The following is a 19,324-nucleotide window of genomic DNA, read 5'->3' as shown; positions in this document are numbered from 1 at the left end:
TATAATTGATTTCTATTATTTACTAAAGGCATACCCGAATGTTTTTTGATCTAGTTTTTACAAGGCCACCACTTCGAACAACATAAACAGGAGCTCCATTTACTTCATTATCTGAGTTATGTCGTAACCAATCTTCATATCCCTATTAAATATTAAAGAACAAAAAAATACCCTTTTTAATATAATTAGAAGATACTTTTATCAAATGAGAAAACAAAACATAAAAACTACATAAAAACTTATCCAAAACATTTTATTCACCAGAATTATATTAGGCTAATCTGATGCATATACTCATAGGTATTTGACATTCATTCTTACTAGAAACATTCTTTTTCCTTGGTGTCATTACACATATTCCTGGTTTTCATAGTACCTCTCTAGTTACTCCTCAATTTCCTTACAGGAGGCTCCTTCTATGTCACCTTTATGGATCCCTTTTTCACCCTTCTCTTTCTACTACAAGATTTCTTCTATCTCTGTGTCTTCCAAAAAATCCTGAAATTTGTCTCTCTAGCCTATATCTCTTTTCTGGACTCTAAACTTGAATATCTGCATTCTTAGTATCTCCATTTTGATGTCATAACAAGCATTTCGAAACTAAATTGATGATGTTATCCCCCAAATCTGTTGCATTTCCAATGTTTCCAATCTTGATAAATGGCATCACCATCTACCAAGTTGCTCTTAGAAGAAATCTGAGGAGTAATTCTTGATTCTTACCTTTTCCTAACACCTATTCAGTTTAGAGGTTCCATGGCTTCTATGTAAAAATGATATTTTTAAATTTATTTATTTATTTATTTATTTGGGGAAAGAAAGTGTGGGTGTAAGCGGGGAAAGGGCAGGGAGAGAGAGCAAGAGAGAGAATCCCAGGCAGGTTCTGCGATGTCAGCATGGAGCCCAACATGGGGCTCAAACCCATAAACCATGAGATAATGACCTGAGCAGAAATCAAGAGTCACTTAACTGACTGAGCCACCCAGGCACCCCTAAAAATGATATTTTTAAATCATAAAATATAAATTCACAGGGCATTATTATATACAACAGCAAAAAAAAAAAAAAAAGAATAGATTTTGAAACTGAGGTTGAGTTCTTTCACCTTCCTAACCAACAAGCCAACAGAATTATAATATGTATTTCAAAAAAAATATGGTAGGCTAGGGGTACCTGGGTGGCTCAGTTGGTAGAGCATCCAACTCTTGATTTTTACTCTGGTTGTGATCTCACTGTTGTGAGATTGAGCCCTGTGGGCTTTGTGCTGGGTTTGAAGCCTGATTAAGACTCACTCTCTCTCCCTCTCTCCCCTCTCCCACAGAAACATGTGCATGCTCATGTGCTTGCTCTCTCTCAAAAAAAAATATGGTAGGCTACATGCATCATCATTAAAAAGGGACACAGACATAAGCATTTCAGAAAGAATCCTTTGATTAAATATTTAAGGAGTGGTAATTTTTTTTTACTTTATTTTTTTAATTTATATCCAAGTTACTTAGCAAATAGAGCAACAATGATTTCAGGAGTAGATTCCTTAATGCCCCTTACCCATTTAGCCCATCCCCTCTCCCACAGCCCCTCCGGTAACCCTCTGTTTGTTCTCCATATTTAAGAGTCTCTAATGTTTTGTCCCCCTCCCTGTTTTTATATTATTATTGCTTCCCTTCCGTTGGGTCATCTGATCTGTGTCTTAAAGTCCTCATATGAGTGAAGTCATATGATATTTGTCTTTCTCTAATTTCACTTAGCATAATGCCCTCTAGTTCCATCCACATAGTTGCAAATGGCAAGATTTCACTCTTTTAGATTGCCAAGTAATACTCCATTATGGGTGTGTGTGTGTGTGTGTGTGTGTGTGTGTGTGTGTGTGTGTGTATACACATCTTCTTTATCTATTCACCCATCAATGGACATTTGGGCTCTCTCCATACTCTGGCTATTGTTGATACTGCTGCTATAAACATTGGGGGTGTGTGCCCCTTCAAAACAGCATACCTGTATCCCTTGGATAAATACCTAGTAGTGCAATTGCTGGGTTGTAGGGTAGTTCTAGTTTTAATTTTTTAAGGAACCTCCATACTGTTTTCCAGAGTGGCTGCACCAGTTTGTATTCCCACCAGCAGTGCCAAAGATATCCTCTTTCTTCGCATCCTCACCAACATCTGTTGTTGCCTGAGTTGTTAATGTTAACCATTCTGACAGGTGTGAGGTGGTATTTCATTGTGGTTTTGATTTGTATTTCCCTGGTGACGACTGATGTGGAGCATGTTTTCATGTGTTCGTTGGCCATCTGGATGTCTTCTTTGGAGAAGTATCTATTTAGGTCTTTTGCCCATTTCTTCATTGGTTATTTGTTTTTTGGCTGTTGAGTCTGATAAGTTCTTTATAGATTTTGGATACTAACCCTTTATCTGATAGGTCATGTGCAAATGTCTTCTCCCATTCCGTTGGTTGCCTTTTAGTTTTGCTGATTGTTTCCTTCACTGTGCAGAAGCTTTTTATTTTGATGAGGTCTCAATAGTTCATTTTTGCTTTTGTTTCCCTTGCCTCTGGAGACGTGTTGAGTAAGAAGTTGCTGCGGCCAAGATCAAAGAGGTTTTTGCCTGCTTTCTCCTCAAGGACTTTGATGGCTTCCTGTCTTACATTTAGGTCTTTTTTCCATTTTGAGTTAATTTTTGTGTATGGTAAAAGGAAGTGGTCCAGGTTCATTTTTCTGCAGGTTGTTGTCCAGTTTTCCCAGCACCACTTGCTGAAGAGACTGTCTTTATTCCATTGGATATTCTTTCCTGCTTTGTTAAAGATTAGTTGGCCATACATTTGTGGGTCCATTTCTGGGTTCTCTATTCTGCTCCATTGATCTGAGTGTCCATTTTTTGTGCCAGGAGTGGTAATTTTTTTTTTTAAGTGGAAAAGACTTCTTGTGCTATTTCGGAGAAAATTTAAGAACTCAACGGTGTAGCATAAGTACAGATAATGGAATGATATCCAAAAGATAGGATTAAGTGATCAAAATAAGATATAGAATGTGTTGTGTTCTATGCTATTATTTGTTTAAAAAACTGCCTATGTGAACACTCTGCATGGATATTGGGACTAATGTACAAATACATCAAGGGAGGAAAACTAGGAGGGTGGGGGGTTAGGAATATAAGAGGCTTTTACTATATGCTATTTTGTACTGTTTCCATTTTTTAAAAATATATACACATCTATTACCTAAAAATATTATAACAGTATAAAACATAAAGCAAATATTAAAGATTGCTTTGAAGGTCTATTTTTTTTCCCAGGAAGAAACCTTTTGGAAAAGCATTTTTAAACTACTCAAATTACACTGACCCCAGTTAAGATGTGGTATGTCAATTACAGGGAAATTTAACTGAGGGTCAAAATATCTTTTCTGAAACTGTCAAAAAGCAAAATTCCTTTTACTGTCAGATGACATTAATAGCTGAGCAACAATGATAAAAACATTATCTTTTAAAACACAAGTTCACAAATTCTAATTCATCCCACATATTACAGCCAGATTGTTTCCAAAACATCATTTTAATTCACTACCTTGTTCAAAACCCCCTCAATAACTCTCAATGCTTACAGGAAAGAATCTTCCAGCCTACATTTCCAGTATTATCTTTTAATACTTTCCTCTACAGGGTCAAACATTTATTCAGACATGTCATTCCCCAAAATAGGTCTTGGCTTTTCTTCCATTTGGGCCTTTGTTTAAATTGTTTGTTTCTATTTCACCTCCTTCACCAACTGTTATTTTACTAATATTCCAAGTCTCATTTCTATTATTTATTCCACAAAACCTTCCTTGATTATCTAAATGAAGGGTTCCATCCTTTCTCTGAACACCTACCGCTCATTAGCTCTTACTAGTACCTTATTAAACTGTAATTGTTGTTGTGTTTGGTCCTACCTTCCCTACTTCATAGATTTTAAGTTCATAGAGGGCAAAGACTATGACACCTACCATAGCACTATATCTTGCATTATACAACCAGAGAGAAGACTTAATATGTAAATATGTTTGGAAGAAGTTAAAAAAACAAAGTAACAATTTAATTCATATTAAAGTGTAAATAACTGATAATAAAGCTTTTCCTATTTTGATAAAAGTACAAACGCAGACTAAAAGGGGGAGAAGTAAGGAAGGTAAGAACATAGTAACTTTCACTTTTATAATTTTTCCAAAATTTGTTCTACTAATCTATAGTGATGGATATATAAACCTGAACGATACACTCTGGTATGAGTGTGTTTCTTAAATGAACAAAACTTAGGAACAGAAAAAACTCTTGAGTTCTGAAATCGTTTCTGAAAAACGGAGAAAATCTTTACAGATCAAATTTTCTCTTTGAAAATTATGACCTTTCATATTTCCTCTTTTGCCTTAGTTGTCAAGATGTGTCAAGAACTTAACTGCAATAACCATACTCACAGGTTTGAGGTAGTCTTCCTACTTTCTATCTTTAGATTTCATGTGTTTTTAGTTAACTCATTTTTGGAAGAAGGCTGGTTGTCAATTGTTATTATTATAGTAAACTCTCTTAATTTGCAGATATAAATTCACCAGCATTCTCAACTCAGTTAGTGGTATCACATTTCAATTAAACCCAGTCTCTATTTGGTCAAATATACTGGAAAATCAGGGCAATAAGTATCACAACATTTTACACTGCTTTAAAAAATGATCAATGGGGGGGGGGGGGGAGTCTGGATGGCTCAGTCTGTTAGGCATCTGACTCTTGATTTTGGCTCAAGAGATTGAGCCTCGTGTCAGGCTCCATGCTGTTAGCATGGAGCCTGCTTAGGATTCTCTCTCTGTCCCTCCACCAGCTTGCGTGTGTACACATGCGTGCTCTCTCTCTCTCTCTCTCTCAAAATAAACATTAAAAAAAATTCAATAGGTTTATTCATTCATTTATTCATCTATCAAACAAATGCTTTTTGAAGGTCTAATATGTACATGACTTTGTTCTGGTCTTTGGAAATAATCTGGTATATAAAACAAAGTCTATGCACTCACAGACCTAAACATTCAAATGAGGGCCAACAGATAAAGTAATAAATATTTATTCAACAGAACAACAGGTAGCAACAAATGATATGAAGAAAAAAGACCAGACCAGAAAATGAGAGAGTGACATGGTGGTCACGAAAAGCCTAAGATATCCAAGTGGAAATGTTGCATGAGCATTTGTATATGTGTAGCTGGACTTCAGGGAATAGTTTCAGGATACATATCGATTTGAGAACCATCAACATATAAATGGTACTATAAACCACTAGACCAAAAGAAATCACCTAAAAGGAAAATATATATAGAAAAGATGTCCTAGGGACAAATACATGTTACTTTGATGAAATAAATGGCATCTACAAAACCAAGTAAATATGTAACTGTATGAAGTGATTTGGATGCTTAATGAGTTGCACATATTCTAGCCTCCAATAGAACAGTGAAAGGAACTCACACTTAGTGAAAGTAGCACCATGATATTCTGACACCCTAGATATATAACGTAACTACTATAGTTTCCTCTTATCTTCCTCTGTAATAAATAATATACTACATCTCAGAATTACAGAACGTTTGTCAATTTTATTTCCATGTCAATTTGAATCTTATCCCTAAATCTTATAAAGTGGAAATTTATCATATTTACACAAGAAAATTCAATTAACTCTCTTTCAGGTAGAAGGAATCATCTATTTAACTGGGCCCCTGGCAAGATTTTTTGAGAACTGATAGCTATACAGACATGACATTTCTATGAATTTCTTTTATTTCTTACTCAGCATGTGTATCTAGTAATAATCTGACTTTTCTATACCTACATTTTAATATCAATTCAAGATTTGGTTGAAGCTATTTCCCCTATGGTATTACTTTATATAAAAATCAACATCACCAGAGAAAGTTGTAGAAAGTAAGAAAAGACCATACAATTCTTATTCAAAATGGTAATGTCAGAAGTATGTGTTCCACTCCCTATAAATATATCCCTTTTGAATTATATTTCCTTTAAATATTGTAAAACCTACAAAGATGATCATAATAATGTACTTAATATATAAATTAGTTTGTAGATCTAAAATGCTTGTTTTTGGATGCTTCCTAGGAGTGTCAAGAGAACAACATATTTTAACTATATTCTGTGAGTCCCTAGGTACGTGAAATATAATAGAGTGACTTAACTCAGTTTAATTTTACCATATGCAGTATCAAACAAATTTGCTGATTTCTTATGGAAATTACTTTCACAACAATAAATGTTAGTGTGAAGTGTAAATATTTAGCAACTTCTAAATGACCTGGGGAGAAAACAATAGAAAGTATTTTCATACCTGCTTTATGGCGGTTACTGTTATCACAAAGAATAATGGAAGTCCACTGGTAATTGGACTGGTAGGTGTATCAATCATAAGCTAGATTTACAACAACAAAAAGAACCGAGTATTATATTTTTATATTGTACACGTCACACTATTAACATCTAAAATCTCGTATTTATTGGGAATTCTGAGAACACTATATAAAGTGTATATGATTGTCCAGAGTAAAAAATAATCATGCATGTAGTTTAGTTCACAGTTTCACCAAGTTCATTTTGTTGGCCATTATATGAAGTGAGTAGAATATCTAAATCTATTGCATATCCACAAATATTGCTAGAGTGAACTCAGTCACTTCACCTTTTTAACACAGAGTACATAAGGTCTTCCTCCTCAGTATTTGTTAGAAGCAGACCTACAGCTGCTCAGAATCTCATTTTACATTTCTTTGCCCATCCTGGTAAATGCTGAAAAGTCTGTCAGCAATTTTAACCCTAGAATTCGGAATAATTTCATCACTTAAGAAAAGAGAATAAGGAATAGGGCTAGGAAAAGGATTTTTTTTTTCTACAGGGATTTTGTTACATCTACAGAGCCAGAGGGGTACAGCTTAGAAAACGACGCTGTAATTATGATATAAATCATACAACTGAGGTTTCAACAAATTGGGGAAGTAATTTTTGCAGTAATTATGTTTGGTTAGTTAAAACATGGACCCAATGGTTTATTAATGTTCCTTTACCCTGGATAGGCCAATTAAATTTGTTTTATTCCACAGACCAGCTGAATTCCTGACCTTAGCTAGTAATTTCACAAATGCATGTGATGTGGACATGGTTAGTATAAATTTCTCACTTTTCCAAGAAAACCAAGCTGATGTTCTATTGATAAAAACTCAGAAGTTTCTTCTCTGTTCAGGAAAGAAAGCAATTTCTTTAAAATACAAGTGTTTCTTCAAGCTTTAAAGTGACTACTTAACAAGTTTTTTTTTTCACTGGAATTCCAGGTTCTATGAGAGTAAAGTTCAGAGTTTATACAAAAACCCAATGCCACACTGAAAGATACTGCTCGTGTATTATCAGAAGAAAATAACCCCTTTAAAAGAAAATGGCAATTGCTATTTTTAAATCTTGACTTATACTCAAGTTTTATAAGCTATTCTCTTGATACTTTGATATTAGAGAAAAAAAAGCACAATGTGAAAATTAAGAAACTATCAGAGTTTATCATGAATAGACTTAAGAAAATGGTTCCCATAATAAAAATCTATATTCATGGGGATTCTTAAAATTAGAAAACATTTTTAAATAAAAGTAAAATTTAAATTCAAAACAAAGGAAAAGTCAAAGATTTACTTGGACAAAGATCATTCCGTAGGCAGAAATGTGCCAAAAACATGTGCTATATAAGTCAAAATATTTATGTTCTGATGCAGAGCAAGTGAAATGTAAAATTGGCTTTGATTATAATTATCAGCACCATAGCACATCAGTAATGAAACAATATAAAATTAATCTTAAAATTCACAAGCTATTTTTTAGAAATCTGCATGTGGTTTAAATAACTACATTCACTGGGGCGCCTGGGTGGCGCAGTCGGTTAAGCGTCCGACTTCAGCCAGGTCACGATCTCGCGGTCCGTGAGTTCGAGCCCCGCATCGGGCTCTGGGCTGATGGCTCAGAGCCTGGAGCCTGTTTCCGATTCTGTGTCTCCCTCTCTCTCTGGCCCTCCCCCGTTCATGCTCTGTCTCTCTCTGTCCCCAAAATAAATAAACGTTGAAAAAAAAAAATTTAAATAACTACATTCACTGATTACAATGGGGAAGCTATGCAGGAAAAAAATGATCCCATAGTCAAATGATTTAGAATGCAATATAACTTTTCCCTAAAGATAGAAGTCATTATATAAACTTAATCCATTGAGTGATAAAGCTTACCTGAACCAAAAATATAATAAGAAAATAAAAGTTTGCCACTCTTCTGAATTGTTCAAATAAATTTTTTGGAACAAAATTCCACACAGTATACTAAAAAAACAGAGAGAGAAGGATAAATTAACATTTAAAATAATATATACGATATCAATGTAATAATAAGGAAAGTAAAATAAGATTTATGAAGTCCTTAGACAAATTTATGTAACTCTTGATGCTATAAAAACTATCTCGTTTTTAAGAGTTTCAGAACTTTTATTCTATTCTTTTTTTTCTTATACTATTTATTGGCAATTTTAGTGTAATTTAAAAAGATGAGATAAATTGGAATCTACCAATTTTGCTATTAAATTCTTGATTTTTTAGAAGTTGGAGAAGGTAAATCTAAAACAACATTTAATAATTTATTTTGCTCTTTGGTTACACAAAACTAAGTGTAAAAATAAACAAGGGCTGATAAAAATGCTGATTCCAGATACAATTTATTTTCCATTTTATTTAGCTCAGTATCAGAAGCAAAGGAAATGGTATAACTATTTTATTATTCTTTGTTAAGTACAAAATATGGAAAAATAACCAAGAATGTGAAAAAGATTAAAAAACACTTTACATAAGTGGTGGTATAACCACCAAGACAATCTCATAAAGGACACGAAAATCTGTCACAATGTCAATTTTTAAAGTAAGACTGTCACTAAATGACCTTGGACTAATCTCTCTGCACCCTACTTTGTGCCTCTATAAAATGAAGACGATAATAGCCCTATTTTATAGGGTTGTTATAAGGCTTAAATAAGCTAATATATTTATGATGCACTTAGGACAGAAACTGGCTCATACTAATTGCCATGTGTCTGTTATATTATTAATCAGCATATAAGCCTATAATGCTATATTATAAGGGTAATAATATGCCAAACATTATAGCACTGTTACTTCACCCTATATACTCTCTCAGTAGAATGTAAGATCCCTGAGGCTAGGGACATTGTTTTATTTACTGCTCAATCTCCAGCACTTACCACTACTACTCAGCACATAGGTGGAGATCAAAACTTTAGAAGAATAGATGAATAAATAAAGAAATACATACATACATACATACATTAGGTAGAAATGAATTTTTTTCACATGATTATTCGGATGTCAGGCAAATGAAGCCGTAGTGGTTACTGATCCTATTCAAAATTTCTAAAGAGGCAGTTTACTTAATTTTCTCTGGTGCAATGTAAGATGGTTCTAATTTCTGAATATTCTTACTTCAAAAATTCACTTCTTAATCAGCTGAGATCTGAAATGTCCTTCCCCACATAAACAATTAGGGTTAAGTTCCCAGGAAAGCCCACAACAGTCTCTATGACCCAAGGATATATAAATAGTACAATACCTAACAACATTTCTTTCAGGTCAAATTATAATTTCAGTTCTAATCTGATACCTGAAACACATTTTCTTGTGGTAGTGGTAGCACTAGTGGCTCCAGAATCTGGGACTGGGGACTATGTTCAGGGCTCTGGAGAGAAGAGAGGTAGATGCTTTCCAGTCACTGCTCAATGTGTATCTCTGAGATGGTAACTTTGGGTCATATCATCCTCAGGTGATCTTAACTGGAGTCCCTTAGTTACCAAATCAAATGTGTAAAACTTTTTAAGAATCAGGTTGGCAATGTCCTAACTTCACATCAATCTTTTAAAATCATAACAGAATGTATTTTTGTCTTCCAAAATCTTGAAAAGAACAATTACATAAATTGGCAAACTGGTTTCAGGATATTTTCTTTGGCTAGTTCAATAATACATGGAAAAACTCAGAATAAATAAAAATTTCTTATGAAAACCAGCTTACAAATATTAGGAATTGTTTTTTCCAGGTTTTCTAAAATACAAAATACATTAATAGACTGAACAAGTCTATAGTCTGTGCTTATGCTATCATATGTAGAAGAGAAACTATAGGATAAATGTTAAATAATATAAAAATATTTTAAGAAAAATAATAATTATGCTTTAAAGTTATTTTATTATTATGTAATAATGGTCAATAAAATTAAATTAGAAGTATAACTTCTTTTTTAGCTATGTATATGACTATACAACTGATCTTTTTTTTTCAAGTTCTGATATTAGTAAGAAAACCAAAACATAATTATGAAACTACATCTTTCGTAAAGTTTAAATAAGGTTTAATTTACTATGGTAAATTAAACAAAGACGTATCAGGCACCTACAATGTATAAGACTCTTGTGCTGTAAGAGGAACAAAGAAGCTTTCATATTAGAAGGAATTCAGAATAAATATCAATAGCTATATTGAAAGGTAAAGTAAATGAAGGAATATACAAAGAATTAAAATGAAAAGCAGTCAGTGAGAGAAAAATTTAATGAGGAAGGTCATATTCAACATGGGCTTTAATAGGGCAACATTCAACAGGCTGAAAATAGGGGGCAAAGAGAGGGAGACCATTTCAGGAAAAAAGGACAGCATGAACACAGGCAGAGAAGAGCAAAGTTCATCATGACTTTGTGGGACAGAAAATAATACAGTCCAGAAGAGTTTAAGGGAATAAAAAGGGAGCAGAAAGGTAGTACAAAGGGAATTTTTTTAAAAGCCTCATTTATGGTCAAGAAAAAAATGGACATTGTATATAAATACCCACATTCCTGAATCTGTGGTCAAGAACATGAATTTTCTATTTCCATAAAAACATGAAATTTATAACCTCTGCAAAAAATATAATCTATATCTAAAAAGAAGTGGTTAATCACATGAAATCACAGCAAAGGCACAGTAGTAGGGAAGTTCAACATGGGTTTATGGAATAGCAGGTAATCTGGTTTGGAAGGGATGTGAGAAATTACTAGTAGAATAAATAAGGGAATAATGAGAGAGACAGTCCTTATATGCTTTTAAAAAAGCAATGTTTCTTTAAATATCTATATTTTTAAAACTGTGGTCAAAAACATGAACCATAATACTGCTGCATGTGAATACGATCATATAAAGATATTTAATCTCTCAAATTTTCCAGGACACTCAGCTTTCAATACTGACAGAGGACTAAAGTGGTCCTGTTACTCACAGCAGATGAGATTACAAAAACTAGATTTTAAAATGGATCCTGGAAAGTATCCAAAATTTAGATAGAAACTAGAAGAGAGTTTAATTTTTAAAAAGTGCAAATGAAAGGAATATGAATATGAATTGTAAACTATGGCTTCTTAACCTGGAGACACTATCCAACTCTCACAGCTATGGCAGCAAACAGTAGGGAGAAAAATTATACCCTTATCACAAAATATGACAGATTTGGATTCAGGGCTGGAAAACTAGATGGAAATTTAAGGGGAAGAAAATACTGGTAGTGAAAGAACCAGGCAAGGAAAATGACCCAAATTCAGAATGTAAACTATCCAAACCCAGGATGATAGCTAAACTCTACACCAAAAAGGAGTGAACTACTGATATATGCAACAACAAAGATCAATCTCAAGATTACTGTTACATGAAATGAAGTCAGACAGAGAAGACTCATACTACATGACTATATTTATGTGATATTCTAGAAAAGGTGAAACTATAGTTATAGAAAACAGATCAGTGGTTGCTAGTGCTAGAGATGAGGAGGAGGGGGACTGGCTGCTAACTTTTTACTTCTGGATATACTCTTCATCTTGGTTGTGGTGGTCCCATGATGCTATACATTTGTCAAAACTCATCAAATTGCACACTTAAAATTGGTGAAATTTTACTATATATAAATTATACACAAAGTTAAAAAAAAACTTAAAATTTTCAAGGACTTTTATTTCTTGCATGATTTACTAAGAACTGTGTCATTAATCTAAAGCTCTTCTATTACCCTAGATTCTAACATTTTCCCTTCCTGCCCCCTGCTTTAGAACCACTGTCCAAAATGACAGATCTCACTAATGGGTATGTTGCATCTGTAAATAATGTGAAGGATGAGAAAAGGGGCAGAACAAAGAAACCACTGACCTAAGACAATACTCTTGGGAAAGAGGAGATCAGGATGACAGAGATACAATTAGTTACTCTGGAAGGCAGAGAAGGAGCAGTACAAAGACGCTTCTTAAAGTGGTCTATCAAACAATAGCAATGATCTAAGGAAAACTTTACTCTTAGTTTGATTCACATCCTAACTGCACTTTCCAATAGGTAACCAGTAGTTGCATATGGCTCCTGACACTCAATCGAAAATAAATTAAGATTTAATTAAAAATTATGTTTTTCAGTGGCATTAGCCATATTATAAGGCCTAACTAGCCCTAAACAGCTACTGGTTATCATAGTAGCACAGAAAACGTTTCCTTCATCATGAGAAAAGTTTACTGGGGCAGCATTAACCTGTAATCTTCAGTTTCAAAATAAACAAAGACATCTTAAAAATGTTATAGAAAAAAATGAAACAAGGAAGAGTATGTGAGTGAAGCAGTACCTTGGTACTATATATGTAAATTTCTTGTTTACAGAAGAGTGATAAAATTAGAGGAAGTCAGGCTTTAAAGTCACACAGAACTGAGTTCAAACTCCAATCTTGTCATTTAGTGTGCAACCCTGGGTAAATTATTTCCCAACACTTTAATTAAAGACACAAATATAAAATGAGTATAACACTTTGTAAAAGCGATCTCAGAGTTGCTGTATGAATTAAATGATATGAGATGTACCTAACATAGTACCTGGCACACCGTATAAATATTTAGTTCCTCAGTTTAATTGCAACTAGGGATAATTTTTGGCATGTTAATATTAGCAACTGGCAACTCCTTTCATTTTACAGTTCACAATTTTGGGTAAGATATATTTACCAAACACCATTTCCTTGAATTTTTAAGGATATAAATGTATACTGGAATAAATAAATTACTTTTCAAAACAAAATGGAACATATCTATAGTTTCAATAAGTGTTAATCCTTACCTTAGATGAAATGATCCGGTTATCTATAAATTTCTGAGGTGTGTAAAGGCCATTCTGAGGAAACCTGTTGGCTATGTAAATAGTTCTTGTGTCACTTTGATGTGGTGGGTCAAAACCCTAAGACCAAGCAAAAGAAAAATAATGACTAAGAAGGTTAGTTGTTATGATTCTTTATTGCTGGTTTTATTTAACTGACCAGACTGCACATATTATTACTGGCCTTGAACTGCATATAGGCTCAATCTAATTACTAGCAGAGTTAAGGCATATATATTTTTCTTTCCCAGGTAAACTAACATATTATCTTCAAATAAACACTTAGGTAATACCTCTGGTAATGAAAAATAATCCATACTGTTAGAAATGCTACTGTAAGGGGGAAAAATCATGTAGAAGATCTACAGAAGCATTTGAGGACAGTATTTCTTTCCTTCCCTTTCATTCCTAGGGGTTCCTTGCCTTTCTCTTAAGATGGATTCCTACTCAGTGATGTGGAAATTCTGTGTACCTATAGCCTAATCAGCACCTACTACATCTGATGACAGAGGTTTATATTTTACTTCTTCCACACCCAGATCAACTTGGTTTCAAAGAACTTTGATCCCACGAGACTCACAATGCACTGGGTAGGGTCCTGCCCAGATTCACTCCACATAATCATCTCTTTGTGGTAGTCATATTATCAATCGAATCCCTGAAATGTGGAGATGTAATTCTGGCCTCAAATTTAGGAAACCATTTCTCAAGGTACATTTATCAATGATCTCCAATGTAAAAGTTTTCACTGGGACAAGAATGCTGATACTTTATTCCCACAGTATTTTACTATTTTCCTAGGTGGCAAGTGAGTCTTCAATACTCTTTTGGCAGATCTTGGCGATCCTATGACAGGATGAAAGCAACCAACAAAAGCAAGACCTTTGTTTGTGGCTCTACTATTGCTACTAAGTTATGAAAAAGTTAACTAAAGCTGGTATTTGTAATTACAATGATCTACTTGTAGCCATTAAGGACTCTAATTTAGTAATCTACTAAGTAAGTAACGTGGCTGCCATTTGATGCTTGGCATCCTTGTAAAATTTCCATTAAGTACATACATACACAGATAGTGGAAATTCCCATATTACCTAGAGGTATATTTTGTTTAGCACATCAGAATATTAACAGTGCTATGTATAGATTTCAACTGCTGTCATTCTTGGTTTAAAAATTTTTATTCTGTGATCTTAGAAACAGCTACTACAAGACTGTGAAAATTAAATGCATTTGTATGCTCCATAAAAAAACCATGAAGTTTCATTTTATTTGCTTATGCTATTTATAGTGATGACCACATTTTGTGGATGTGAATGTGCCATTATGTGTCTGATTTCAAAATCAGTTTCTTCAAGGATAAAATATGGCATGCATATTTATCTTCTTCCTAAATTTTCCTTTAAACATTTCACAATTATTCCCTATAATAACTTATGGAGGGGGGGAAAGGCAGGCCTCATAATCAGAGTTGGAACTTACTGCTCTATCTAGAATACTGCAATCACCTTAAAGATATGTGCTATTTATTCATTCAACAAATATGTATTGAGGTTAAGTACTATGCTAACCTATGTAGGATTATGTGATTTGTTAATTACTCAAGCAAATCATAATATGCCCTAACTCAACAAATAAATGAATAAAGAGTTTGCATGCTACTGCTATAGTCCATGCATGTATTTCTCAAAGGGGGTTCACAGGAAGTTTGCCAATAAAGTTCATAAAGTTATATAAGAGGAACACACTGGTAACTGAAACATTAGACTACATGAAGCATATTTATTCCACATCCACTTTGAAACCATGTAAAAATAACAGTAAATTACATACCATGTATATAAGCTTCTGGAATAAATTAAAGAAAAAAGAAAGTACATTTGTGGGTCTGAAAGAATATATATATCTTTAGGAAGATGTCAAGACAACTGAGACTAAGAACCACTGATACAGAATTTTATTTTTTTACTAAATTCCACCAAGACTGGAATTTATTACTAAGTACATCTAAAGTTAAGAAACAAAGTGCAAAACAAAGACTCCCCTACAATATGTATGTTATTTATATATGTTACTATTGCAACATCTCATTCATGACTTCCCAGGAGGCAAACATCCTTCTCCATTCATCTCTACTAACTGTACCAGTAATCACATACTAAAGTTTGAAACTCCTTAGATTCCTACAATTATTTCAAGGGGATATATTGAAATGTTCCAAAAATAAAACCAATTTTAAACTGAATTTTAAGTGCAAAATCAGTATATTCCAAAATATAGTAATTTAACATTAGATAATTCCAAAAGGAGATTGAGGAGTTTTTCCTTAATTCCCAAAGATGCTACAAAATCCACCTACGTATTTTGAGTTTTTTTCAGTTGTAATTAATTCACATGATCTCATTCAATCATTTATAATCAATGGCATGTATATATGCGTGGATGTTATTTTTTCCACAAAAACGGTTAAATTTTATATTTGTGACTGCAGTATAAGTACACCTAGCTGTCCCTTATCGAAATCAAACCTCTAACTTCAGTTCATTAGCATCGCCTTCTCTGCAACAAATTAAGCCAGCCACAACTAAATAAAAGAATAACACTGTCCAAAAATAAAGAAAGTGACTTAGGGCAGGATCCATAAATGGACTTCAGGTCTGTGAATCTCTGAAACTGTATGCAGATTCACTTAACATGTGTATTTTTCCAATGAGAGTGAGCATAGGTTTCATCGGTTTCTCATGATGTAAAGAAGCTTAAAACCACTTATCTAAAGTCTTGCTTTTGTAATCAGTTCTCCATCTCAACATTGCAGATTTTAAAAACAACACAAGAGAATCTTTATGTTTCAATAACACCTCTACTCTTTAACAGGAGCCAAAACAAACATGTGACCAAAATTAAGTGTTTAACTATACTGTTAGTGTGAAGTTCAAGTACAGTTTCACACTTTTCTAGCAAGCATTAATAGCAAGTCATGGCACTAAGAAAGAAATACAGTCTGAACTTCCTAATCACTTGGTCAAGGCTACATGCCAAGGTTGGCACACATCACATTTTCTGCTGTCATCTCAAACTACCCATTCACACCTTCAACCCCTTGATGCTAGCCTGCTCCTTTTTCCTCTGATTCACCTTGCCCTAGGGAAAGGAATTTAGATAGATTAATACTATTCTAGCCACCCTAATTTTATTTTAATTCCTGCTAAAAAGTAGGATACAAACTTTGGAAATACACAACTGTAAATAATTTAAAAATAAAAAACTCTCATATTCTATAAAAGTATGAAAATCAAAACCTCTTTTCAGTCTGATTTGTGAGCATACGTTAAATTCATAGGTATTTAAAAAGAAAAAGCAGGTAAGGTAGAAAAAATCTCATGACGGCATCTTGGGAACAAACTGACAACACATAGGAATGGTTTTAAAAGAGATTCCTTTTGTAACCAAAAACTGATGAGATCTAGGGAAATCAAACCACTAAATAGCTTTATAATTTTTAGAAGTTGGTCTCTGGCACACAGCAGTACTTGGAAACGAATCACTACGTTTTACATTTTCATACCAAATATACCAGCCTCTCCGTAATCTTAAAATCCCAAAGATTTTAGGAAAATTACAAATATTACAAATAAAACGCTAACAATGGCTAAAACTGTTACACTTCTTTACAATAACTAAGAAAATATCATCTTTAGAGTTCACAGTGATCAAAGTAAATCTGTGCTTCTTATTCTTATATGTGATCTATTCCCTCTAAAATATAAAGAAAAAGCTTCAAGACAAACCATACACCAAAAAACCCATCCAAACTCAAAAAAACCCAAAAAGCTGCAGAGTCAACACTGCAATACCACTGTTATTAAAATAAATGAACAAAAGCTTTAATCACATGCTTTATATGACAGAAAGTAATTTTTGTTGGCTGTATGCTCCAATGTACACAGGCACATGAAAACGGCCTAGTAAAAATATGATGATTCTGGGGAAGAATGATTTAGTGTATTTTACCAAATCTATAAACTTAATTGTGAATTATTATTTCCTGGACATAGACTTTAAATAAAATATACCTATATGAAGGTACTGTAAGGACAAGATAATTTTACACTGTTAACAAAGGAAGGTGATAGAGAATAACTTAAAATACTTGTGATGTAAACAAACACAATAATGAAACATTTTTGTTTCCTGTTACATAATTTTCATTTTAGGACTTAAGGTTGTTCTCCATCTATCAAACCAGTCTGGGCTTCCAGGAAGTTGGTTTAAATGCAGGGGTAGGTTAGGACTGACTAACTACAGGATATAAAATTTAGAGTGACCTTTGACTCCAAAATTCTTAAATCATCTGTCAATGCTTTATTACAGGAAGCTCATCTTTGATAGATTATATTACTTCCCAAACTTGATTTTACTGTGCCAACATTTACCTCCAGCAAAAGCCTCTTCATCCTTCAAGTTTCAGCTTAAGAGGTTCCTTCTCAATGGAGCTTTCCCTGACACTTCTTTTTCCCCAGAAACAAAGGAAGGCATTTGTTATTATGCCCAACAAACCTTTTATATACTCTCATTATAGATTTTATTACACAGATTAGTAATTACTTGTCTGTATATCCAGGTCCCCCTCCAGACTGTAGGATTTTTTTTTAAGTTTATTTATTTATTTTGAGAGAAAGATTGTGCAAGCAGGGGAGAGGGAGAGAGAGAATCCCAAGCAGGCTCTGCACTGTCAGCATGGAGCCCGATGTGGGGCTTAAACTCAGGAACCAGTGAGATCATGACCTGAGCCAAAATCAAAAGTCCGATGCTTAATTAACTGAGCCACCCAGGTGTCCCCAGACTACAAGATCCTTAAAGATAGTATGTGCTAATTATTTAATGAATAATTACTGAAATTAATGAATAATTTACTGGATACAATAAATTCTGTAGTTTTGAGGTTCTAAGTTTAGTTTTCAAATATTTTTAACAATAACTTTTCTACCAAATTGAGTTTAAATTCAATGATATTTAAAAGAAAAAGGAAAAACTTTAAAAGTGATCCTGTAGAGTGAAACCCATCATTACTAATGAAAGAGAGGCTAATAAGAAGCTTTTCATTCTGCTGTTCTTAGATTTATCTTATTCTCATCAAAACCATTTATTATAACTTTACAGTTGGTTGGGGTTCATTTCTGGATGTCAAAGAAACCAAGTTCTATTAGGGATATGCAAATCAAAACCATGAGGTACCACTTAGCCACCCACTGGGATGGCTACTATCAAAACAAACCAAAACAAAATAATTAGTATTGGCAAGGATATGGAGACATTGGAATCCTTGTATACTGCCAGTGGAAATGTAAAGTGGTACAGTCTCTGTGGAAATATTATGGAGACTCTTCAAAAGTAAACACAATGATCATATGATCCATCAATTCCACCTCTGGGTACATACAAAAAATGTAAAAGCAGAGACTTGAACAGATATTTGCACACAGATATATTGAATAATACGAGTATTATTCACAATAGCCAAAAGGTGGAAGCAACACAAATGTTCATCGACAGATGAATGGATAAGCAAAATATGGTATTTAATTTCTTTTGTTTGTCACGCTGGTGTTTTCCATGTATGGCAACAGAGACATTTATGATAAAAAAATAAATGTGTGAGGCTGTTTTAGTTTAGATCAAATTTAAAAATCACAAAGAATGCTAAATTTGATTTTTTAAAAAAATGTATTTGTTTGTTTGTTTGTTTGTTTGTTTTTTGCTGTTGTTTCTGCCTATCAGGTTGAACACTGGCTGGACAAGAAGTGAAACTGGTAAATCTTCTAACTGTGGTATCCAAATTAGAGGTAACTAAGTAAAAAATTTCTACCCAGTTTTTCAAATACTTTTGAACCTTTACCTTCTCCCCTCACAATCGTACACAGCAATGGCAATGAAGATGGTTTTGTAGGTCCTAATTAGAATAACAGAAGCAATGGATTACAACTCTGGGAAAGGCTAGAGACATGTAGTCAATCAAAAACCATATCTTTTACACAGTATATACAAGGTTTACTATTTAAAAATACCAAGAAC

The 19,324-nt window shown here is 33.5% G+C and overlaps 1 protein-coding gene across 7 annotated transcripts in view; it reads right to left on the bottom strand.

Annotated features, from left to right (window-relative positions):
- ATP11B (ATPase phospholipid transporting 11B (putative)) overlaps positions 1 to 19,324 on the bottom strand; it is a 127,745-nt gene that overhangs the window by 85,764 nt on the left and 22,657 nt on the right. For all 7 annotated transcript variants that reach the window (XM_040480863.1, XM_040480864.1, XM_040480865.1 and 4 more), the window contains exons 2-5: positions 13,220 to 13,336; positions 8,282 to 8,371; positions 6,358 to 6,438; positions 35 to 142 (exon numbers count right to left, since the gene is read on the bottom strand). In XM_040480863.1, the coding sequence (XP_040336797.1) occupies positions 35 to 142; positions 6,358 to 6,438; positions 8,282 to 8,371; positions 13,220 to 13,336 (396 nt within the window). The remainder of the gene's footprint in view (positions 1 to 34; positions 143 to 6,357; positions 6,439 to 8,281; positions 8,372 to 13,219; positions 13,337 to 19,324) is intronic.

Source organism: Herpailurus yagouaroundi, unplaced genomic scaffold (assembly GCF_014898765.1).
Source record: "Herpailurus yagouaroundi ecotype Mexico unplaced genomic scaffold, PumYag 159, whole genome shotgun sequence".
Lineage (NCBI taxonomy): Eukaryota > Metazoa > Chordata > Mammalia > Carnivora > Felidae > Herpailurus > Herpailurus yagouaroundi.
The sequence above is the reverse complement of the archived record's forward strand: the minus strand, read 5'-3'. Positions and strand labels throughout refer to the sequence as shown.